The following is a 25,634-nucleotide window of genomic DNA, read 5'->3' as shown; positions in this document are numbered from 1 at the left end:
TGTGGGACGAACTCGTCCCACCTACGTAACAGCCACTGAAATCCAGTGGCGCGATTTTTGAATCGTTAGAAATGCTATAACTTCAATTTCTCAAACATATGACTATTTCACAGCTATTTAAAGACAAGAATCTCGTTAATCTAACCCCACTGTCCGATTTCAAAAAGGCTTTACAACAAAAGCAAAACATTAGATTATGTCAGCAGAGTACCCAGCCAGAAATAATCACACAGCCATTTTTCAAGCTAGCATATCATGTCACATAAACCCAAACCACAGCTAAATGCAGCACTAACCTTTTATAATCTTCATCAGATGACACACCTAGGACATTGTGTTATACAATACATGCATGTCTGTTCAATCAAGTTCATATTTATATCAAAAACCAGCTTTTTACATTAGCATGTGACGTTCAGAAAAAGCATAACCACCGCAAACTTCCGGTGAATTTACTAACAGTTTGCTAAATTACTCACGATAAACGTTCACAAAAAGCATAACAATTATTTTAAGAATTATAGATACATTACCCCTCTATGCACTCGATATGTCCGATTTTAAAATAGCTTTTCGGATGAAGCACATTTTGCAATAATCTAAGTACATAGCCCGGCATTACAGGGCTAGCTATTTAGACACCCACCCAGGTCAGCCTCCACCAAAATCACATTTCCTATAAGAAAGATGTTCTTACCTTGCTTGTTCTTCATCAGAATACACTGCCAGGACTTCTACTTCAATAACAAATGTTGGTTTGGTCCCAAATAATCCATCGTTATGTTCCAACAGCGACGTTTTGTTCGTGAGTTCTAGAATGCTTTTTCGCGGTGTCGCGCATGGCGCATTGGCGTGTCAAAAATGTCTAAATATTCCATTACCGTACTTCGAAGCATGTCAACCGCTGTTTAAAACCAATTTTTATGCCATTTATGTCATAGAGAAGTGTTAATATTCCGACCGGGAGTATGCATTGAGCCTAAACAGCCGAATAAAATTTCTCCTCAGAAGCGACTCATGCACGCGCATCATTGAAAGGTCCTCCGAGCATCCACTTACAAAAGGCGATAATATATTTCAACCTGAGGTTCCCTCGTAAACCTTCAGTTATTTCGCGGGCTCTGAGAGCCTATTGGAGCCCTGGGAATTGTCACGTTACAGCTAAGATCCTTACTTTTCAATAAAAAGAGGTAAGACGCACGACTCCTTGTCAGACAGGGTACTTCCTGCTTGAAACCTTGTCAGGTTTTTGCCTGCCATAGGAGTTCTGTTATACTCACAGACACCATTCAAACAGTTTTAGAAAATTCAGAGTGTTTTCTATCCAAACCTGAACAATAATATGCATATTCTAGCTTCTGAGTTGGTGTAGGAGGCCGTTAAAAATGGGAACATATTTTTTCCAAAATTCTCAATACTGCCCCCTATACCAAACAGGTTAATCAAAATTACGGATTGCCTCTTATCCACTCGTCATTCCCTTTGCCATAGTTTGTACATCTTAAATTGTCAGTAGAAACATTTATTTTATCAAGGTCATCCATATTTTTTAAAAAGGCAGTAAAAATGTAGGCTGAATGAACAGGCTCGCTGCCAGACAAGTTTCCGCTGATACCGTCGCTACACCTGGCTAAGGATTCACTTCATGGTGCTAAAAAGAAAGCTCTGCTGTTGGGACAGCTTTATATAGGCCCTAACCATTTGTGGGCACCGTTCCTCGCAGTTGTAGTGCAATTCATGTATTGTTTCGTGTTGTGTAGTGGCTTTGCTGGCATGCATCTAAACAAAATCTGAGTTTGCCCCACCAAGATTTACATGCTAAAATTACCACTGCTAGACAACCATTTATGTATTGCCATAGATTTTCAAGTAGATATAGAAGTCAAACTGGAACTCAGCCACTCAGGAACAGTCGCCATCTTCTTGATAAGCAACTCCAGTGTAGATGTAGCCTTGTGTTTCAGGTTGTCCTGCTGAAAAGGTGTATTCATCTCACAATGTCTGGTGGAAAGCAGACCGAGTCAGGTTTTCCACTATGATTTAACAATATGCAGCCACCACCATGCTTTAAAATATGGAGAGTGGTACATGTTTTGTATTTGCATCAAACAAATAAAACTTTGTATTCAGAACAAAGTACATTTCTTTGCCACATTTTTTGCAGCATTACTTTAATGCCGTGTTGCAAACAGGTTGCAAGTTTTTATTATGTACAATCTTCCTTTTCACTCTGTCAATTAGGTTAGAATTGTGGAGTAAATCAGTCCTTAAATTTATAAAATTGGGAAGTGCCGGATCAAAAAGTGAGTGCGATAGAGCCTTCCAGGTCACCTCCCATGACACCAAAAAAAAGTTATAAAGCACTGCATGCAATATCACTTCTGTATAGAGCAGTTGAGTAGAGGCGCGTGAAGAAGTTGCATATGGTATTTCTTTGTAGCCTAGGGTCCAGGATAAAAATAAAATGTATTTCATGCAATTCTACATAATTTTACATGGCTGAATCTTTTTTAGACTGCACAAATGATAGGATACTTTGAAAGTGACAAACAATCTGATAATAAAAACGACTTGAATCCACCAGTACCCTAAGCATGTGGAGACATTGTATTTTTTTTAAAGAATTTCCTCATTGTACAAAGAACTTCCCAATTTTACTGACATGTCCAATGATGCACAGCTCACTCACCAGTGATGGCCAATGTGCTCTTACCAAAAGCCTCATTTTACTTTGTTAAACAATGTTTGCTCAATAGGTGGTGTTGCTACTTACACAAATAATATTATTTCTGTGTCTCTGTTGAAGGCTACCTCCAGTCCTACATTTTAATGGTTGGGTCCAAACTCAAAATAAAAGTTATAGGAATCGATCGTCCACCCTCCAAGAAGTGTGTACTAAACAAACTCTGATTTAATTACCATTTTTACTACCCCAGAGGTGTTGATTGCCTGAGATTTTAATCTTGCATGGGGAACGCAGGATGCTGACTGTTTAAAGGATTTTTGTACTAATCTAAAATTGTCCCATCTGATTACATGAGTTTTTTAAAATATCAAAATAAATCATGCCTTCTATTAAAAGTAGGAGAAAGATTGTTTAAACAATGCTTCTCCCTGTATTGGATTTTGGTGATATTGTTTACGTGCGGCAGCCTCCTTTGAAACCCTTGGATGCAGTCTACCATTCTGCAATAGATTTTATCACAGGGGATAATTTTAGGACTCATCATTGTAGTCTGTATAAAAATGTAGGATGGACCACTGTAAGAGAGCGGCATTCTCTTATTTGCAAAGCAATCTTATAGAAACTGTCTCCATATGTAACTTCCTTAATTAAGTTAAGAATCATAAGTTACCAAACCCGTTCTCAGGGGTGAGCCTGCAGGAAGGGAACCACATGAGGGAGGAGGATGTCATCCCTGTAACGCACAGTGTTGAGATTGCAAGCAATGACAACAAGCTCAGTCCGATGATGCTGTGACACACCGCCCCAGTCCATGACGGACCCTCCACCTCGATCCCACTCCAGAGTACAAGACTCAGTGTAACGCTCATTCCTTCGATAAACGCGAATCCGACCATCACCCTTGGTGAGAAAAAAAAGTGACTCGTCAGTGAAGAGCACTTTGCCAGTCCTGTCTGGTCCAGCGACAGTGGGTTTGTGCCCATAAGCGACGTTGTTGCTGCCTTACAACAGGCCTACAAGCCCTCAGTCCAGCCTCTCTCAGCCTATTGCAGACAGTCTGAGCACTGTTGGAGGAATTGTGCATTCCTGGTGTAACTCAGGCAGTTGCTGTTGCCATCCTGTACCTGTCCTGCATGTGTGATGTTCAAATGTACCGATCCTGTGCAGGTTGTTACGTGGTCTGCCACTGCGAGGACGATCAGCTATCCGTCCTGTCTCCCTGTAGCACTGTCTTTAGCGTCTCACAGTACGGACATTGCAATTTATTGCCCTGGCCACATCTGCAGTCCTCATGCCTTCTTGCAGCATGCCTAAGGCACGTTCACACAGATGTGCAGGGACCCTGGGCATCTTTATTTTGGTGTTTTTCAGAGTCAGTAGAAAGGCCTCTTTAGTGCCTTAAGTGTTTATAACTGTGACCTTAATTGCCTACCGTCTGTAAGCTGTTAGTGTCTTAAAACCTGTTGGGGCTAGGGGGCAGACCTGATCCCGGTATTGGGATTTATTGTCAAGAGACCATGGCGGGAAATTCAAAACTGCAAGAATCTAATAATTTCAATTTCTCAAACAATCAACTATTTTTCACCATTTGAAAGATAAACATCTCCTAAATCCAACCACATTGTCCGATTTCAATGACTGATTCCTGAGATCGTTTTCTGACATTTTTATCCAAGAGGATTTCAAATAAAACATCTTAAGCATGTACAAATTAAAATAAAACTTCTGGCTGCAGAAAACAACCTAGCACAGTAAGACACCAGAGAAACCCGCCCTCCCCACTGCTTCCCCAAATGAAGCGCTGTTCTCCATCTCTCATGTAAATGAGGACCGCCAGGCATGATGGCTTGAATAGGCAAATTAATACGTTACTATTTATGAATCAACATAAAAACTACTGTTTGCTCAGTCAATATCCCAGAAATTTGTGTCGAGTGATTTCACCTTTGCAGAGGGTTTGCTATAGTTTTGATAAGTAGGTTGCAGCCTCTTCGGGCTTGGTGAAAACTCTTGTTGTGATGAATATGAAGCATTGCTGGGAAACGCAGGCTGTATTTCACCTCCGCCTCTCTCATGGTCTGCATGACATCTTGGAATGCGTGCCGTTGCGCCTTCACCTCCATGGTGTAGTCGGGGGAAAATGAGAACCTTTGGCCTTTGTATTCCATAGCTCGCTGATGAGCTCCTTTTCCTGAAATTGATTTACCCTTGTTATTATGGTGCACGGCTTGGCACCTAGTGAGGGCTTCACCTGCAGAGAGTGGTGTGCACGGTCAATGAAGTGCTTTAGGAAGTTGTCATTGCCCAGCAGCTTGGGAATGAGATTGGACACGAACACTGTGGGTTACCTTGTTCTTCGTCCTCCCAAATCCAAACAAGTTTGCTGTTCAGCCTGCATCTCCTGCCTTCTAAGACGAGAACCGTGGCTTGTTTTTTTTATTAAGTTGCACTCAGGTGGTTTCCAGGCCTCCGATCTGGGTGTCATTGTCAGACGGCCTCATTGGCTGTGTCCATGCGGCTCTTCAGTTCGGCCTGTGCTGTCTTTAGGGACTCAAACTTTGTTTCGAGCCTGTCATAATGATCATTGATAGTTTTATTACAGCCTTTTTCATTTCTTCATTGCCATTGCAGAATCTTGTTGCTGGGTATCTGAAGTGTTGTCAGTACTCAAACTGGCGCTAGCTGCTGCTTGTTGGGACTGGGCCTTTGTAGACTTTCCGTTAGCGGTTCTTTTGGTTTTCGTCACCATTCTTCGTTTCTTCGCTGCTAGTTAACTTCTTATGGGCAGGTGGGACGGTAGCGTCTGGGATATGCTTAACACCCCAGCAGTCCTACCATCTAAACTAGATGCCCTCAATCTCACACAAATTATAAATGAACCCACCAGGTACAACCCCAAATCCGTATTGCAGAGCGCGAAATTCAAACTACAGAATTATAAATATTTAACTTTCATAAAATCACAAGTGTAATATATCAAAATAAAGCTTAACTTCTTGTTAATCCAGCCGCTGTTTCAGATTTCAAAAAGGCTTTACGGCGAAAGCACACCATGCGATTATCTGAGGACAGCGCCCCGCATACAAAAGCATGAAAAACATATTTCAACCAGGCAGGTGTGACACGAAAGTCAGAAATAGCAATATAATAAATGCCTTACCTTTGATCTTCTTCTGTTGGCACTCCAAAAGGTCCCAGATACATCACAAATGGTCCTTTTGTTCAATACTGTCCTTCTTTATATCCATAAGAACTCAGTTTAGCTGGCGCGCTTCAGTCAATAATCCACCCAGTTTCCCTCCATCAAAATGCATACAAAATTAATCCCAAACGTTACTAATAAACTTTACCAAACAAGTCAAACAACGTTTATAATCAAACCTTAGGTACCCTAATACATAAATAAACGATAAAATTTAAGACGGAGAATTATTGTCTTTACCGGAGAAAAATACCAAAGAACACGCTCTCTTCCACGAGCTTGGAAACACTACAGCCAAAATGAGAACCACTTAGATAAACTACCATTTCTGGCTCATTTCTCCAAAAACCAGCCTGAAAGTCTTTCTAAAGACTGTTTGTTTACATCTAGTGGAAGCCCTAGGAACTGCAATCTGGAAGGATGTTGCCTTTATAATAAAAGTGACAGCATTGAAAACAGTGGTAGGCTGAATTCTTTTTTTAGATTGTTCGTCCTTGGGGTTTCGCCTGCCATATCAGTTCTGTTATACTCACAGACATCATTGTAACAGTTTAAGAAACTTTACAGTGTTTTCTATCCAAATCTACCAATTATATGCATATCCTAGCTTCTGGGCCTGAGTAACAGGCAGTTTACTTTGGGCACGCTTTTCATCCAGACATGAAAATACTGCCCCCTACCCAAGTGGTTAATGCCTGGGTTATATACTAAACGTGTGTGTGTGTGTGTGTGTGTGTGTAAACTTGCAAAGATAATTTGTAAAAAAAATCCAATTAACTTCACAGCTCTTCATTGTAACGGGTTTAATTAAACACTGTTTCCCATGCTTGTTCAATGAACCATAAACAATTAATGAACATGCACCTGTGGAACGGTCGTTAAAGGTGTCTCAGGCACGCACGCAAAAGGTGCGGACACTTTTACCGTAAGAAACGCACATAAAAGCCATGGTGTAGCAACATCTGAGATCCAACTGGATTTCAAGTTTAATTGCCTAACGTCTAAGCAGTTAGTGTCTTTAACGACCGAAAAGCGTCGCTTTTCTCTTTCGTTAAAAACACCCCTTTTACAACTCATTTCTACAGACCCACACAGAACAACATTAATTTGGTCCCTGTCACCCTGTTGAACGTCTATGGCCCCAGCATTGACAAGCCACAATTCTTTCGTAATGTTTTTGATTTGCTCCCAGATCTTAATACCACTAATCTAATAATTGGAGGCAATTTGACAGACTGTCTACAAGTACTCCATCAAATATCACCTCTGTCCAGGTTCTAATTAATCCAATCAAATCCAGGAATCTAGAGGACCTCTGGAGAATGCAACATCCCACAGACAAAGACTACTCAGTCATTCTACTCTCATGTTCACAAGTCGTATTCTAGAATCGACTACTTCCTAATAGATTCCAAACTAATATGCAATGTGCTTAATTCGAAATACCATAGCATCTTAATAAGCGACCAGTCTAATTATGTTGTCCCCTCAATCTTTCTTTATGAAAAGAATAGAAAGAGTGGGAGGCCCTGGTGCACAACTGAGCAAGAGGACAAGTACAGTAGAGTTTAGTTTGAGAGAGACGCCTCACAAGTCCTAAACTGGCAGCTTCAATTAAATAGTACCCGCAAAACAGTCTCAATGGCACTGAAATAATTTATAAAATAAGGTACCCAATTTGTAGTTACGGTCTTGTCCCGTCGCTGCAACTCCTGTATGGAGAGCTGTGCGTCCTCCGAAACACAACCCAGCCAAGCCACACTGCTTCTTGACACAATGCACGCTTAACCCGGAAGCCAGCTGCACCAATGTGTCGGAAGAAACACTGTACACCTGGTGACCGTATCAGAGTGCATTGTGCCCAGCCCTCCACAAGAGTCGCTAGTGCACAATGGGACAGAAACATCCCTGCCAGCCAAACCCTCCCCTGACCACGCTGGGCCAATTGTGCACCACCCCATGGGTCTACCGGTCATGGCCAGCTGCGACAGACTTATTCGAACCAGGATCTCTATTGGCAGAGGTAGCACTGTGATGCAGTGCCTTAGACCACCGCGCCACAGCACAGTATTTAACAAAAGTATTGTGGTGAGGGTCAATGTTTAAGGTACGAGTTAGCTTTAGTTGGGTAGCTGGCTAGCTATATCTGGGCTACTCAGACAAGACGTGAACCTGGCTAACTAATTTTGGAACATCAAAACAGATCACCGACATTGAATTCAAGCCAGATACAATTTCAATTTTGAATATGGCTTAGAACAAAAGTAGGTTGAGCTTCAATGTTGTCGGGATATAACATTAGCTAGCTAAACACTTGTGTAGCTAGCTGTTGCTAAGATAAGAGTGGCTAGGTTAGTTTTGCATAACAGCTCGGGAACATAGAAATCCCCCAATGGGGACATGCGGCATTTCTCCCTTTGAATGAGACCATGATCTGTAATCTTAATTTGGTCTCTTTCTGTTTCTCCTATAACAAAAATGAGAACCTGTTAAACACCCCTCCATGTAATTAGTTAACTTTTCTTCATTGTTTGCTGAAAAAGACAATTAGAAACATTCTCTGCTAAAGCAATACCCTTCTCAAATATTCAAAAAGGAAATTATCATATTTAATCTTTCTCTGTGATGTGGGTGTCCCGGTTGACAACTTTGTGGAATTTCAAAGAGTGCCTATTGGATAATGCTAATATTTCAGAACCCTCTTTTACAAGAAAACTAGCAAATCAATCGAGGCGCCATCTGGTGACCATTTAGGGAATGGTGTTCTCAGCTGAGGTCTCAAATGTCATTCAGGAACATGGAGTGTAGACAGAAGAAAAAAAACACGAACCTAATAGAGACTAATTAGTTAGGGCACACTACCAAAATTATATACACAGTAACAGTCAAACAATGACACCTATTCATGCCAAGGTTTCTTTATTTTTACTATTTTCTACATAATAAAAGTTAATATCTAGGATATGCATTTGGATAGAAAACACTCTGAAGTTTCTAAAACTGTTTGAATGATGTCTGTGAATATAACAGAACTCATATGGCAGACAAAAACCTGAGAAAAATCCAACCAGGAAGTGGGAAATCTGAGGTTTGTAGTTTTTCAAGTGATTGCCTATCCAATATACAGTGTCTGTGGGGTCATATTGCACTTCCTAAGGCTTCCACTAGATGTCAGTCTTTAGAATGTTGTTTCATACTGTGAAGAGAATAAGAGCTGTTTCAACCAGGTGTCTGGAAAAATGCCATGACCTCAGTCACGCGTGCTCCCGTGAGAGTGAGCGGAGTTCTTTTTCATTTCTAAAGACAAAGGAATTGTCCGGTTGGAATATTATTTGTAGATTTATGATAAAAACATCCTAAAGATTGATTTTATACATCGTTTGACATGCTATACTGCAAATTAATCAAAACAGATAGACCTTGAAATGGCCATTTGTTGACCAAAACTAGCTGTTGCATTCCAAGAGTCACAAATATGCTGCTGGAGCATCACTCTAAGGTTTCCATTGACCCAGGTTTATTCAACAAAAGTGATATAAAAAAAAAAAAAAGTTGTGGCGTGTAATTGTAGCCGTTTGACAAGAGTGTCTAACTTCCCTTGTGACAAATGGAACCTTTTTTTAAGATAATGGTTCTTTGCAGAACAGGGATTGTCCTGACTTTCAAGAATGCCTGAATTGCTGCGCCTTAGTTTTTTGGTTGGCTGGCAATTTCACAATTACATGAGTGCAAGTTCCACCATGGTGATATGTTTGCACATGATTATTCAAATATTAGTCAATTGTACTGTACTGATTTTTCAGGGGGGGGATTTGTTGGGGGGGGTGACATCGTTACGCCCAGCTGTTTTTACAAACACGAGTTAAATGGAAACGCACCCTAGGAGGCAATTGTCGCATCTATATGAACTTCTAAATGTCAACAAAAAAGAAATAAAATCACTGGACAACTTAAAGGAAACATAGCTAATGTGAGAGGGCTGGCCGTTACACTAACACTTAAAGGACATATTAAAAAAAGGTATCACATTTATTGAACTGCAGTAAGTTAAAACAAAACTGACAGCTAAAAACAGATGCCTCTCACCCTAGTTAAGACATTCAACTCTCACACCTATTTAACATGGCAGTAGCCTAAAGATTCAGACCTTACGGTCACTGTAATTCCATCTTCCCTGTAAAGTCTTAATGGCAGGCTGCCATGATCAGGATGCCATGTAGTCAGCGGGAGATATGGCTCAGAAAACATAACTCAATCCAGGGATGGGAGAGGGCACTGTACACCTAATTATCCCATTATCCAAAATAATACATAGAGAAGATTGAAATAATGCTAGTCTAATTAAACTGCCGTTTTCATCAGCATGCTAGCTAATGTTAAAGCAACCCATTGGATTCAACAACACTTCCAGTAGTTACTCACCCCAACACTAGGCATCACATTTTTATGGAATCCAATGTGCAAGACACACCTATTTTTTACATTGCAGGTGACCCAATTACTGAGCTGAAACACCTGTGTCAATTAACCAATTCCATCAACTGGACCAATAGAAATAAAGTAACACTTAATAATGAACACATGACTGCAATTGGTTGAAAATGATGGGAAATACAGTATCTAGAAACTGGAATATTTGGTAAATGATTAAATAAAATAAGGAAATACGAACACAATTTGCTCTATAAATACTTATAATAAATACACTTTAAAATGAATTTCTTTCGAGAAGGCCACTCCTTCACATGCACATACTGTCCACAGATTCAAACACATGCTATACTGCAAATAAACACAACAGAAGACACAGAGACCTTGAAAGGGTCCAGACATCATCAGTGAATCATATAGTGGCACACATTTCTAGCCTGGTCCCTGATCTGTTTGTGCTGTTTAGAAAATTCCTATGGTCATTGTCACGCCAATGTTTGGCAAGACCGCACACACAGATCTGGGACCAGGCTAACACATAGCCAGTATGACACTGGTTAATTTGACCTATTCCCTACATAGGGCCCTGGTCAAAAGTAGTGCACTTTATATGGAAAAGGGTGCCATTTGGGACTCAAACTCAATGCTGTTGTTTATCTCAGGGCACAGAGAAGCCAAAGGGTGAAGTCTCTTCCCAGCATATAACCCTTGGTTCCTCTGTAATCAGCACATCGCTGGGTGTGTCCACATTTTCCCACCACTAATTTCATTTCTCAGGCCACAAAGGGCTAGGCTAAACCTCAGCGTGGAGGAAACTCCACTCGGCTGTGCTCTGCCCTAGATGACAAAGATTGATAGAAACTGTTTCAAAGGGAAATTGCACATGATTTTCACGTAAGAGCAGTTATGTGGCTGGGGATTGAAGTTGTTGCATATGGATGAAAAACACTGAAAAATTAGTAGAATTTAACAGTCTTCCCAATCCCAACCAGGTCATTATTGATTTTTTTTGTTGACTAATCGGTTAAATAAAGGTTAAAGGCCCAACTCAGAGGAAGTTGCCAAACCTATTTTGAGTAATTCCTGTCCTAGAGCATTTAGGTTCCACCTCAAAGACTGACGCAGGCTGCTAATACATATTTGGCAATTGGAGGTGGGAACATTGTGGTGATTTCCACGTGTATCAAGGAAATATCAGCAAATAGGGTACTGACTGACAGCTGTCAGTGTAACTAGCTAGCATGCTAAACTTAGCTAGCTAATGAAAGTTGTGAGTACCACTTCAGTTAAAACCTGTTAAGGATAGGGGGCAGTATTTTCACGTGCGGATGAAAAATGTGCCCAAATTAAATTGCCTGCTTCTCAGACTCAGAAGGTAAGATATGCATATTATTAGTGGATTTGGATAGAAAACACTCTGAAGTTTCTAAAACTGTTTGAATGATGTCTGTGAGTATAACAGAACTCATATGACAGGCAAAAACCTGAGAAGAATCCAACCAGGAAGTGGGAAATCTGAAGTTTTTTTTTTGAATCCTTATCGAAACTACAGGGTCTGTGGGGTCACGTTGCACTTCCTAAGGCTTCCATTGGCTGTCAACAGCCTTTAGAAACTTGTTTCATCCATCTACTGTTACTGGGCAGAGAATAGGAGCTCAGTCTATCAGTGGACTGCCTGAGGACAAAGGACTTGGTTATGCGCAACCACGCAAGCGCACCGTTCCTTCTTTTTCTTTTGGAATGAATACGCTATTGTCCGGTTGGAATATTATCGACGTTTTATGTTAAAAAGACCCTAAGGATTGATTGTTAACAACGTTTGACATGTTTCTACGAATGGTAATGGAACATTTGGACTTTTAGTGTCTGGATTTACGCTCGCGCATTATGCCTTTGGATAGTGATCTGAACGCGTGAACAAAAGGAGGTATTTGGACATAAATATGGAGTATTTCGAACAAAAATAACATTTCTTGTAGGAGTCCTGGGAGTGCATTCCGATGAAGATCAGCAAAGGTAAGTGAATATTTATAATACTAATTCTGAGTTTAGTTGACTCCAGACCTTTGCTGGTATCTGTATAGCTTGCTTTGATGGTTGAGCTCTGTACTCAGGATATTGAAAAATGTGCTTTCGCCATAAAGATATTTTGAAATCTAACACAGCGGTTGCATTAAGGAGAGTGTACCTATAATTCTTTCAATAGCTGTTGTAAGATTTATCAACGTTTATGATGAGTATTTTTGTAAATTGATGTGGTCATTCACCGGAATTTTGGGTGGCAATACATTTTCTGAACATCATGCTGGTGTTTTTGGATATAAATATGAACTTTATCTAACAAAACATACATTGAGTCCTGGGAGTGTCATCTGATGAAGATCGTCAAAGGTTAGTGATTAATTTTAGCTGCATTTCTGGTTTTTGTGAGGCCTCTCCTTGTTTGGAAAATGGCTGTGTGGTTTTTCTTGTGAAGTTGATGTCCTAACATAATCTAATGTTTTGCTTTCGCCGTAAAGCCTTTTTGAAATCGGACAATGTGGTTGGATAAACGAGAAGATTATCTGTAAAAGGGTCTTAAAATAGTTGATTGTTTGAGAAAATTGAATTATGAGATTTTTGCTGTTTTGTATTTCTCGCCCTGCTATTACATTGGCTGTTGGCGAGGGGTTCCGCTAGCGGAACTCCTGTCCATAACAGGTTTTTTAAGACAGGCATGTAAATCAGGTGAAAATAATTTCAGAAAAGACTACCAGCCTACTCATCAAAAAATGAGTCTCAGCTGAACCATGCACATACAAGCTATTGACATGTTGAGGGTTGACGTTTGTTTGACTCTTGCCGTTTGATAATACCAGTGAAACTGTGTCGGATTCCAGACGTCATTCATAGTTGGACATGCACATGATCAAATAGCTATATTCTTTGTTCTCTCTGTTATCATTTCAGCAAGCTAGCTAGCTATACACTGAGTGTACAAAACATTAGGAACACCTGCTTTTTCCATGACAGACTGACCAGGTGAAAGTTATGATCCCTTATTGATGTCACTTGTTAAATCCACTTCAAAGAGTGTAGATGAAGCGGAGGAGACCGGTTAAAGGACTTTTAAGCCTTGAGACAATTGAGACATGGATTGTAGATGTGTGCCAATTAGAGGGTGAATGGGCAAGACAAAGATTTAAGTTCCTTTGAACGGGGTATGGTAGTAGGTGCCGGGCACAGCGGTTTGAGTGTGTCAAGAACTGCAACGCTGCTGGGGTTTTCATGCTCAACAGTTTCCCATGTGTATCAAGAATGGTCCACCACCCAAAGGACATCCAGCTAACTTGACAACTGTGGGAAGCATTGGAGTCAACATGGGCAAGCCTCCATGTGGACACTTTCGACACCCTTGTAGAGAGGATGCCCTGACGAATCGAGGCTCTTCTGAGCGCAAAAGGGGGTGCAAATCAATATTGGGAAGGTGTTCCTAATATTTTGGACAATCAGTGTATATCCATGCATTATCTAAATTGCGGCCGCAAATTCTCCATAGAAATAGACAGATTATAAGCTCCGTTAATATCGATAACATAACTATTGAATCAATGGAAGAGTTCATTTTGTATGGCCCGGTGCCCCGGGATCCTCATAAGGATCAATGGAATCGTCGAAAATGAGCAAACCCGGCACACACAGAGCACTGGGCCATGCGAAACACATTTGCCTAAAATGGGGGTAGCGGGGTTGTAAAATGCAATCGTGTCACGCAATTTTACCATTTATGAAATTGTCATATTCTTTATTTTTTTCATATTCGTGAGAGTCTCATCTTTCCATAGAGGGGTCATAATAGTTTGTAAGCTAAACCGTTCAGACAACAGAAGTTTTCGGGATGTCTCATGGTCTGACACACACTACTCTAGCTCTGCCACCTTTCAGCACAGATGAATGTCTCTCTGATGCGGAAACTGATATCTCTAGATTAAACTGACAAATTTTGATGGGGATGTTTTTATAATTCTAATTAGATTTCTGAGGGGGCGCGGACATCGACTCTAGGGGATTAAATAAAAATATTACATAGCCATACTATATGGCATGTCATAATAACGTGCCATATACCTTAACAAACTATACTACCATCATCATAAAATGGAACTTTGCTTAAAATTAGATTGTCTGTTATACTAATTTTAATTATATGGGGTAATGCTATTTTAACGTTACTGTACCGTCTGCAACAGCACAGCGCTGGGTGTCCCATTCCAGTCTCTGTGTCCATCTCGCTGCCCTCCTCACTAGGGGGGAAATCCTTCTGCTCTCTCAGGAATCTCTGCAGGTCTGTCATGGGGAAACCATTCTTCTGGTAGTTCTGTCGGTAGGGTAGAATAAAAATACTATGAGACATGGGGGGAATTCTGACCCGAATTAAGCACGCATAAATGGAAAGAGCCTTCAGAATGTATTCACACCGCTTGACTTTTTCTACATTTTGTTTTGTTACAGCCTGAATTTAAAATTGATTCAATTCAGATTTTTTTTTATCACTGGCTTACACACAATACCCCATAATGTCAAAGTGGAAATCTCTTTTTTTTATGTTTACAAGTTAATTAAAAATGAAAAGCTGAAATGTCTTGAATCAATAAGTATTCAACCCATTTGTTATGGCAAGGTAATCAAGTCACATAATAAGTTGCATGGACTCACTCTGTGTGCAATAATAGTGTTTAACATAATTTTTTAATGACTACCTTACTTCTGTACCCCACACATACAATTATCTGTATGGTCTCTCAGTCGAGCAGTGCATTTCGAACAGATTCAACCACAAAGACCAGAGAGGTTTTCCAATGCTTCACAAATAAGTGCACCTATTGGTAGATGGGTAAAAAAAGCTGACTTTAGATATCCCTTTGAGCATGGTGAAGTTACCAATTACACTTAGGATGGTGCATCAACACACCCAGCCACACAAAGAGAGGCATCCATCCTAACTCAGTTTCCAGAGAAGGAGGAAACCGCTCAGGGATTTCACCATGAGGCCAGTGGTGACTTTAAAACATTAAATAGAGTTTAATGGCTGTGATAGGAGAAAACTGAGGATGGATCAACAACATTGTAGCTACTCCACAATACTAACCAAATTGACAGTGAAAATGATTCCAAAACGTGCATCCTGTTTGCAACAAGGCACTATAAAGTAAAACTGCCAAAAAATTGCATAAAATGTACTTTATAACCAACATACAAATTCTTATGTTTGGGGCAAATCCAAAACAGCACATTACTGAGTACTACTCTCCATATTTCCAAGCATAGTGGTGGCTGCATCATGTTATAGGTATGGTTGTCATCGTTAATGACTGTAGTTTTTCAGGATAAAAAAGAAATGGAATGGAGCTAAGCACAAGCAAAATCCTAGACGGAATCCTGGTTCAGTCTGCTTTCCACCAGACAGTGGGAGATTAATTCCCCTTTCAGCAGGACAATAACCTAAAACACAAGGCCAAATATACACTGGAGTTGCTTACCAAGACAACATTGAATTTTCCCGAGTGGCCTAGTTACAGTTTTGACTTAAATTGGCTTGAAAATCTAAATTAAGCCATGAAAATGGCTGTCTAGCAATGATCAAAACCAACTTGGCAGAGCTTGAAGGATTTAAAAAAGAATAATGTGCAAATATTGTGCAATCCAGGTGTGCAAAGCTCTTAGAGACTTAACCAGAAAGACTCACAGCTGTAATTACTGCCAAAGGTGATTCTAACATGTATTGACTCAGGCGGTTGAATACTTATCTAATCAAGATATAGTATATTACCGTAATTTCCGGACTATTGAGTGCACCTGAATATAAGCCGCACCCACTGAATTAAAAAAATATATATTATTTTGAACATAAATAAGCCGCACATGTCTATAAGCCGCAGGTGCCTACCGGTACATTGAAACAAATTAACTTTACACAGGCTTTAACGAAACACGGTTTGTAACAAAAATAAATAGGCTTTAATGAAACAAAAAATATATAATTAGCAGTAAGCTTTAGTTGTCTTTTTGCACTGAGTCAATTCCTAACACTGCTGTTTCCAACATCCTATCATCGACTCATTAAGACCAAGCTCCCGTGCAGCAGCTCTATTTCCAACAGCCAGATCAATCGCCTTCAACTTGAAAGCTGCATCATATGCATTTCTCCGTGTCTTTGCCATGATGAGGGTGACAAAATGACTTCCGTAATCAGAATGATGGGAAGTTTGAGAGCGCTCAATTTAATCTAAACAAAAAAGTTGTTTGACCTTAACCCGTTCGGCAATTTCATTGGTCTAATGAAAGCTTTATGCCGCCAAAAAACTGAGCACGTCACAGAATGTGTTTTTTTGGAGAAAAAAATTTTGAAAGTGGGAAAAAATCCATATATTAGCATTGTTTAAGGTTCAAAGCGTGGGAAAAAAGTTGCGACTTATAGTCCGGAAATTACGGTAGTGTTCTTTTTTTACATTTATTTTTTACAAATGTTCACATTTTTTCTTCCACTTTGACATTAGAGTATTTTTTTGTAGATCGTTGAGAAAAAAGACAATTAAATCCATTTTAATCCCACTTTGTAACACAAAATGTGGAAAAAGTCAAGAGGTGTGAATACTTTCTGAAGGCACTAATTACTCTTAATAAACATTTCTGTTTACGTGTATTCTGACCTTGAACTTAAAGCAAGCATGCTGTTCACCCTCTATTCGTTCGGGGTGAAAATCAAAGAAATGAAGGTGTTGCGTCGGTGTGTCTGCAGATATGTTGTATTCTGACCTTGACTTAATTCCCTCATAATTCGACCACCTTCATGCACAATGAAACGATACGATCGAGCAACCTGTGGTTCCAAGTGGAACTACATCTACTTTATTTTTCCCGATAGAAATAACACTGCAATTTACAACTCAATAAGAGCTACGTAAATGAGTAAGTCATTTGGATAAGGGGATTGTAAATAAAATAACAATTGTTTAGATCTATTTTACATTATGATTGCCAGAGACAAATGTAAAACCAGTCATATGGCAGCAAACTGAAGCCTATCAACATATCACCAAGTTTATGAAATGCTGGCCCTGAAATTTGGAGACCCAAACTATAGGATTCTGTAGCCTATGTGCAAATGACAGTATAGCCCCAAACCTACTGAGTTGATTTATGATTGCTAGAATCTTTCAATTATACGCCCAGACTTTTCACTGCATTTAGAAAAATTGGTGTCGAAGGTGTTCCTAATTTTTCGTACACAGTGTACGTAGCAGTTTAAATCTGGATGCTGGCGCACGGTTCATGACGACTGGACCGTTGTCACAGTTCCATGATTAGTGAGGATTATTAGGGTAGATTTATAGGACTACTGTTCAACCCATATTGTACACTTCTCACCTTCCAATATTTCAATGATATGGCAACTTTCAGGATGAATCAAACCACCATTTTTGATTCATCAATATATTTTGAACGTAAATGTTCTCCAAACCCTTTTATTTTTTTCAGAAATACTTTCCTAACCCTAAATAATATACAAGATCAGAGTATTTTTAAATCTACCAATTACTGCTGAAAAGGAGACAAATATGTGTGTATTTACATGGCTATGTTTCATTGATCCCTAATATTCTGAATCATTCTCTTCATATATTCTAGTGAGTCTCGACAAAATTAGAATTAAAAGGTATACCAAATTTAAAGTGGTGGCTTTAGGTGAATGTACGGAAACGCCTATTGAATGAAAACTCCACGAGAAAATCAGTTGGCCAGCAAGTGGGAGGGTTTTCAGCTGTTTAATAAAATGTGTCCTTCGCAGGCTAGGGAAACACGCCTGCAAAGCCCGTTATGCATATGGTAAGTCTGAATACCAACTACTGAAAAGTTCATAGGAAAGGCTTGCATAGGAAAGGCGTACATTTACTAAGTCTGAATTGGGCCCATAGAAAAAACATTAAAGGATGAATAACAAATAATGCCATACTGGACAAAATCTCTAAGTCCAATTCCGATTCCAATTCCATTGCTCATTAACACATGAAAGGGTCCTCAGTTGATTAATCTTTCAACGTATATTGTTGTTTCTCTCATCACACATAATGTATAATATTTGTTCATGTACTATTTTGTTTTGAAGGGGCACTGATGGCTAAATTCAATATCTTTGAATTAATTATGTGTAATAATGTGCCTGGGCCCCCTTATTTTCACTAGACATTAAAACATATCTGATATGGACCGTTTACACATGTAACCCTCCTCAAATCTCAATTAGCTGTTTTTGGATAATAGTTATGGATTTGGGGTGGTATGGTCTGGGATATAGACCTGATACCTGGGTCTGTGGGTCATGATCATCAGGCCACACCTTAGAAAAATGTTTGAATGTTTTGCAATGGATAAAAAAGTGAGCGTTCCTAATTGGGCAAGTTCAGATAGTACCTCCCCATTTCACTCCATTTCAGATCATTTTCTTACGTTTTGTGCCAACTGAACACCAACCAGCAAATATATGATTTGAGTACCTTGATGGTGTCGTAGGCGTCTGTGATGAGGGCGATGAAGAGCGAGAGCACCATATAGATGAAGAGGGAGATGAAGGAGTAGAGGTAGATGCGGCTGAACAGCCACACCAGGCTGTTTTTGTCCTTCAGCTGTGCAAAGGTGGTGTACATGTCGTCACCGTTGACCAGCGAGAACAGGCTCTCGGCCACCCGACTCAGGCCCTCAAACTGAGATGGAATGAGAAAAAGAGAAGGGTGAAGGGGGAGGAGAAAGAAAGCAAGAGTTGAGAGAGGGAACCGGACCGAGTACAGAGTGAGAGAGGGGAGAGAGACAGGCATAGACAATGAGAGAGAAGAGCAGAGAGATGGACAGAGAGAAACATGGGAGAGAGATTGCGAAAAGAGAGAGGAGAGAGAAAATAGGGGAGAGAAAGTGTGAGCGAGGGAGAGAGAGGAAAGAGTGCACACATCCCAAAACACAGTCAGATTCAGGGGGAGACATCACTACAAACAAAGAGCGATAGCATCTAAGCACAGCCCACTCAGACAGACGATATAGATCCTAGGTAGGGTAGGGGACGGGTGGGAGGGCAGCTCTGTAACATCCCTTGTTTATTGCAGATGGTAAACAATGTCTAAATTAGTTGATGTTATGGTAACTTCCCTGGCTGCAGTGTATGGTTGCATCCCATTTCCTACATAATGCACTACTTTTGATCAGGGCCCATAGGGAGTCAAAAGTAGTGCACTATATAAGGGAATAGGATGCCATTTGGTACACCATGTTGTAAGTATGAGCGAACATCTTGTTGCAACAGACACCTGAGCTGAATACTGAGGTGATCATGCATAGTCTGAATCATAGAGATAAAACAATATCTATTAACGATATCTATCTATGTGGTCTGAACAGACTCTCTGCAATGTACCCGTGCAGTGAGGACAGTTTGGTGCCATTTTTACACATATTGGGCAACATTTTCCTCTTGCAAACACGAACACACTATAAGTAAACACACCGCCACATTTTAAATAATGGGAGATCTGATACTGCAGCTCTTGATTGCATTGCGTGTACAACGTGTATGCTAAAACTCTGTTAAAAACAAACTTCCTCCTTACAGAAAAGTTACAACAAATAATATAATTTTACTCATGCCATCATTCTGAAAACGCTTAGTGTATGAGAGGAAATTGTCAAACTAATGAAGACAAAATAGGGTCACACCTTATTTGGACTGCGTACAAGTACACAGATGTTCTATCTTAATTTGACCATTTTCTAGATCTGCAGCAACAGGAAATGTGTCACAGCTTTCTGAAGGATCGGACCAAAACGCAGCGTGTTCGTAGTTCCACATCTTTTTATTAATCGTGAAACTAAATGCAATACACCAACCACTGTAAATAACAACAGCCGTAACGCAGGGCAGGCAAACACTACTCAAAAATTAACAACCCACAAAATACAAAAGGAAAACACCCTACATAAATATGATCTCCAATTAGAGACAACTAGAACCGGCTGCCTCTAATTGGAGATCATCCCAATAACCCCGACATAGAAATAGAAATCTAGAAAACCCACATAGAAACAGAAAGCAAGAAAAGCACCCAAAACACCCCGTCACGCCCTGACCACTCTACTATAGAAAATGACCCCTTACAAGGGTCAGGACATGACAAAATGTGAACTATTATGTGGATTATAATTAAATGGACAGTAGAGGTTTGATACATAAATGGACATGTATCAAATGTAGAGGTTTGATACATTTTTTAATAGGATAAATATGTCTGTCATTTCAAAGTTGAAATTACAAACGTTCGAAGCCTATTTAAATTCTACAATTTGCATTTCCTGCTTTGCAGGGAATTTCTCTGCGACAACAGAATGATCAAATTAAGATAGTAAACCTGTAAGGGTAGATGTATTTGGATAGTCCCCAAACTATAGTAAACAGAAACATAAATGCAACATGTAAAGAGTTGATCCCATGTTTTCATAAGCTGAAATAAAAGATCCCAGAAATTGTCCAAGCTTATTTCTCTCAAATTTTGAGCACAAATGTGTTTACATCCTTATTAGTGAGCATTTATCATTGGCCAAGATAATCCATCCATCTGACAGGTGTGGCATATAAAAAAAGCTGAATGTAATGACCACGCTGTTTAGAGGTGCACATTGTGCTGGGGACAATAAAAGGCCACTCTAAAAATGTGCAATTTGTCACACAACACAATGCCACAGATGTCTCAAGTTTTGAGGGAGCGTGCAATTGGCATGCTGACTGCAAGAATGTCCACCAGAGCTGTTGCCAGAGAATTTAATGTTCATTTCTCAACCATAAGCCACCTCCAACATCGTTTTAGAGAATTTGGCAGTACGTCCAACCAGCCTCCTAACCGCAGACCACGTGTAACCACGCCAGCCCAGGACCTCCACATCCGTTTTCTTCACCTGTGGGATTGTCTGAGACCAGCCTCCCGGACAGCTGATGAAACTGAGGAGTATTTGGACTGGCTGAAACTGAGAAACTCATTCTGAATGGCGGGCCTGGCTCCCCAGTGGGTGAGCCTGGCCTCCAAGTGGGTAGGCCTCCCAGGCCCACTCATGGCTGCACCCTTGCCAATTCATGTGAAATCCATAGATTTGGGTCTAATACATTTATTTCAATTGACTGATTTCCTTATAAGAGCTGTAACTCAGTAAAATCGTTGCAATTGTTGCATGTTGGTTCAATCCCGGCTGTGTTGCAGCTGGCCGCGACCAGGAGACCCCATGATGCGGTGCACAATTGGCCCAGCGTCGTCTGGGTTAGGGGAGGGTTTGGCCGGCCAGGATGTTCTTGTCCCATCGCGCTCTAGCAACTCTTGTGGCGGAATGGACGCATGCACGCGACACGGTCGCCAGTTGTACAGTGTTTCCTTCAACACATTGTTGCGGCTGGCTTTCGGATTAGGCAAGCAGTGTGTCAAGAAGCAGTGTGGCTTGGCAGGGTCGTGTTTTGGAAGACGCATGGCTCTCGACTTTTGCCTCTCCTGAGTCCGTACGGGAGTTGCAGCGATGGGACAAGACTACGAATTGGATATCATGAAATCGGGGAGAAAAAGGGGTAAAAAAATGTAATTAATAAAAACATACATACATATATATATATAAATGTATGGTTCTGTTACGTTTATATTTTTGTTCACTAACTACTGTGTCAATTTACCCCAACCCTAAACCTAATCCCCTGAACCTAACCCTAATCCCAGCAAAGTGTTGCATGTAAATTGCTTTAGATAGTTTGTTGATAGTTTGAACATGTGTAGACCAACTATAGGAGACAATCCAAATAGTGGGGCTGTGTAGTTTGACACAGATTAAAGTTAGCTTGAGGATTCTGCAGTCCACCATGTGAGCTCTTGTTTACTGCAATGTTTCTCGACTTCGGTAAATAATTGTTCTTATAACCCAACGATCTACTAAGACTCTTGTGCCCCTCCTTGCTAGCATTAATGATTAAGGCATTATGGGTGTGCCTCATAATGGTGCAACACTGACTAGACAAGCAACAACAAGCAGCAACATGTATACATACTGCCATCTTGTGGTTGTAAATGGATAACAATACATCAAACTGCGCCACTCGGGAGTCCCTATTCTGTAGAATTAAAATGAGTATCGGCATTGCCATTCCCAGTCAGTACCTTTTCATGGTAAGGGCCAAGTACGATCCAGCCACAAAAGGTGTACCCCAGGTAGATCATGCCAGCACAGCAACAGAAGCGGATCACCTTGGGGAAGGCAGTCTTCATGGTCAGGATGAGCACCTGGAACACACATGCATGTGCACAGGCATGTGCACACACACATACACACCTGTGTTGAATCAGTGTTTAAGATAGTGTTCCTTTAGTTGATGAATCATTCTTATTGCAACATCCTTGTTTTTAACCACTTTCATTATGTATAGATTATTAAAATGTATTTTCCAATGTATGTTTATGTAAGTCTGAGTTTGCATGTCGCCAAACAGAACTAGTCTATGCCTACTGGATAATTATCTTTGAATACACTAAATAAATATGTCTTTGATCAAACTTACATTGTACTTTTGGAAGTAGCCCAGGTACCTGATCACTCCCACCCACACCATCAGAGTAGAAGTCCCCAGAAAGATGCTGCACACATCATAGCTGGTAAGACTCTAGAAGGGAGAGAGGAGTTAATTTTCCTTATGCCAACTGGGGGTAAATGGTTAACATGCAAGTCATAAAAATCTGACTCGAAAGTCACTCAGGTTAGAGCCAATATCCTTGGGAGTTTTACAATGTCTTGATTCAACCATCATGTTACAAAGTCCAATCCCAGTGATTCTGTGCCCAGGCAACGGGGAGTTATTATTTCTCAACCTCTCTTCAGAGTTTTTTTTATTTCTCAATTTCTGTATTATCAAATAGTAATTGATTAGGTATAAATGGAAACACCCACTTCTTCCACATGTTCAAAACTAATATGATAGATAATCTATGATTAGACGTCAATCATTTATTGCCGTTATTAAATATGTAACATCTTGCAGTAAGCAGGATAATTCAAATACATTTTCAAAACCATATTTTTTTGTAAAACATAAGTGTTTGTAAAATTAACATGTTCCTATTAAATTTAGGGAAAGAGATGTCTGGTAAATGTGTGTCAGCTTAAACTCTTTCAAGGAGTTTGAACATTTGACTTGAGAATTACCTTTGCTTGTATTTCCATCTTCAATATGGATCCTACTATGGCCATAGCGTCACTGACGATCACCAAAACATACCAGCCATTTAAAAACTCCTTTTCGTCAGTCTTGCACACCTTGTGATTATAATTCTCACGGAAGAACCTGGAAAATCTCTGGAATAAAGGGGATAAATTCATGAGGCCAGGAATTGAAAGATCATTGTATACTGTAAACCACACAAATGGTTATAAAAGCCCATCATGAAGTTTACACAAAACTGGCAACATGTCACAAGCAAGTTCATGTAACTTTTTACCATTGTCATGGTGAAATTGTGAGTGACACTTCTGGAGACTCAGACAGAGGGCTGTATTTTCGGCTGGCGCTAAGGAGGCGCAAGTGTTAAACGCACGTTATGTAAAAACTGGCTCACAGACATTTTACGCCCTTTACGTCAATTTACCTACCGAACATCAGCTTGCCTGTGCTGAGGAGAAGGGGTGGCAATAGTTGAGGTGTTCTTAAAAGGGAATTTCACCCTGGGGGAATCTGGGCTTGTTTTCATCATGTTCAAGGCATTTTTAGGTCAGCGAGATGTGTTTCACACATCATTGCCTAGGAGGAAGGCAGGTCTGGGCTTTGCACACTAAATTATACACCCTATGACAGCTTCCGGTGTATTGATGGGGGGAGATCTGAAAATAAATGTAGTCCTGCTTTGTGGTATTTCACGAAGGCTCAATGTGATACTTATCACACTATACGTTTTTGTGCATGTATATGGCAGTCCTTGTTTGATAGATGCTCTGTCCCTCTCCCAAGGCGGCCTTTTTTAAAAAGGGAGGCGGACACTAACACAATCCTTTGGGCAAAACTAAAAGAACTTACCAGACCATAATGGCTTCAAGTGATCTAGTGAAATGCATAGCACTCAGAATTAAAAGGGTTTTACCAGGTATTGTTCATCCTTATCAGACAGGTTTTTTACATGGACAATACATTGGAGATAATATACGACAACTAATTGAAATAATAGAACATAATGAAACATCGAAAAGAAGCCAGGCATTTATAGCAGATTCTGAAAAGGCATTTGATTTAAGACTGGATTTTATTTATAAATACCTGGATTATTTGAATTTCGGTGATTCTCTTATAAAATGATGTATAGCAACCCCAGGTGTAAAATGGGGTTGCTATACAGGTGTAAATAACGGCTACTTCTCAGTTTTGAATTGTTAAGAGGAGTTAACCTCTCTGGGCTAGGTGGGACGCTTGCTACTCAACAGCCAGTTGAATCCCGTGGCGCGTTATTCAAATACCTTAGAAATGCTATTACTTCAATTTCTCAAACATATGACTATTTTACAGCATTTTAAAGACAAGACTCTCGTTAATCTAACCACACTGTCCGATTTCAAAAAGGCTTTACAACGAAAGCAAAACATTAGATTATGTCAGCAGAGTACCCAGCCAGAAATAATCAGACACCCATTTTTCAAGCTAGCATATAATGTCACATAAACCCAAACCACAGCTAAATGCAGCACTAACCTTTGATCTTCATCAGATGACAATCTTAGGACATTATGTTATACAATACATGCATGTCTGTTCAATCAAGTTCATATTTATATCAAAAACCAGCTTTTTACATTAGCAGGTGACTAGCATGTGACTAGCATTCCCACCGAACACTTCCGGTGAATTTACTAAATTACTCACGATAAACGTTCACAAAAAACTATTTTAAGAATTATAGATACAGAACTCCTCTATGCACTCGATATGTCCGATTTTTAAAATAGCTTTTCGGTGAAAGCACATTTTTCAATATTCTAAGTAGATAGCCCAGCATCACAGGGCTAGCTATTTAGACACCCAGCAAGTTTAGCATTCACCAAAGTCAGATTTACTATAAGAAAAATGTTATTACCTTTGCTGTCTTCGTCAGAATGCACTCCCAGGACTTCTACTTCAATAACAAATGTTGGTTTGGTCCCAAATAATCCATTGTTATATCCAAAAAGCGGCGTTTTGTTCTTGCGTTCAAGACACTATCCGCAAGGGTAAATAAGGGTTATGAGCAC

The 25,634-nt window shown here is 40.1% G+C and overlaps 1 protein-coding gene across 3 annotated transcripts in view; it reads right to left on the bottom strand.

The window, feature by feature from the left end:
- Positions 1–25,634, bottom strand: part of mcoln2 (mucolipin TRP cation channel 2) — a 69,298-nt gene that overhangs the window by 6,924 nt on the left and 36,740 nt on the right. For all 3 annotated transcript variants that reach the window (XM_029706263.1, XM_029706265.1, XM_029706264.1), the window contains 5 exons: positions 23,568–23,717; positions 22,927–23,028; positions 22,529–22,651; positions 18,854–19,060; positions 14,537–14,676 (listed from right to left, as the gene is read on the bottom strand). In XM_029706263.1, the coding sequence (XP_029562123.1) occupies positions 14,537–14,676; positions 18,854–19,060; positions 22,529–22,651; positions 22,927–23,028; positions 23,568–23,717 (722 nt within the window). The remainder of the gene's footprint in view (positions 1–14,536; positions 14,677–18,853; positions 19,061–22,528; positions 22,652–22,926; positions 23,029–23,567; positions 23,718–25,634) is intronic.

This window comes from Salmo trutta, chromosome 22 (assembly GCF_901001165.1).
Source record: "Salmo trutta chromosome 22, fSalTru1.1, whole genome shotgun sequence".
NCBI classification, from domain to species: Eukaryota; Metazoa; Chordata; class Actinopteri; order Salmoniformes; family Salmonidae; genus Salmo; species Salmo trutta.
This window is presented reverse-complemented; position numbering and strand designations above follow the sequence as displayed.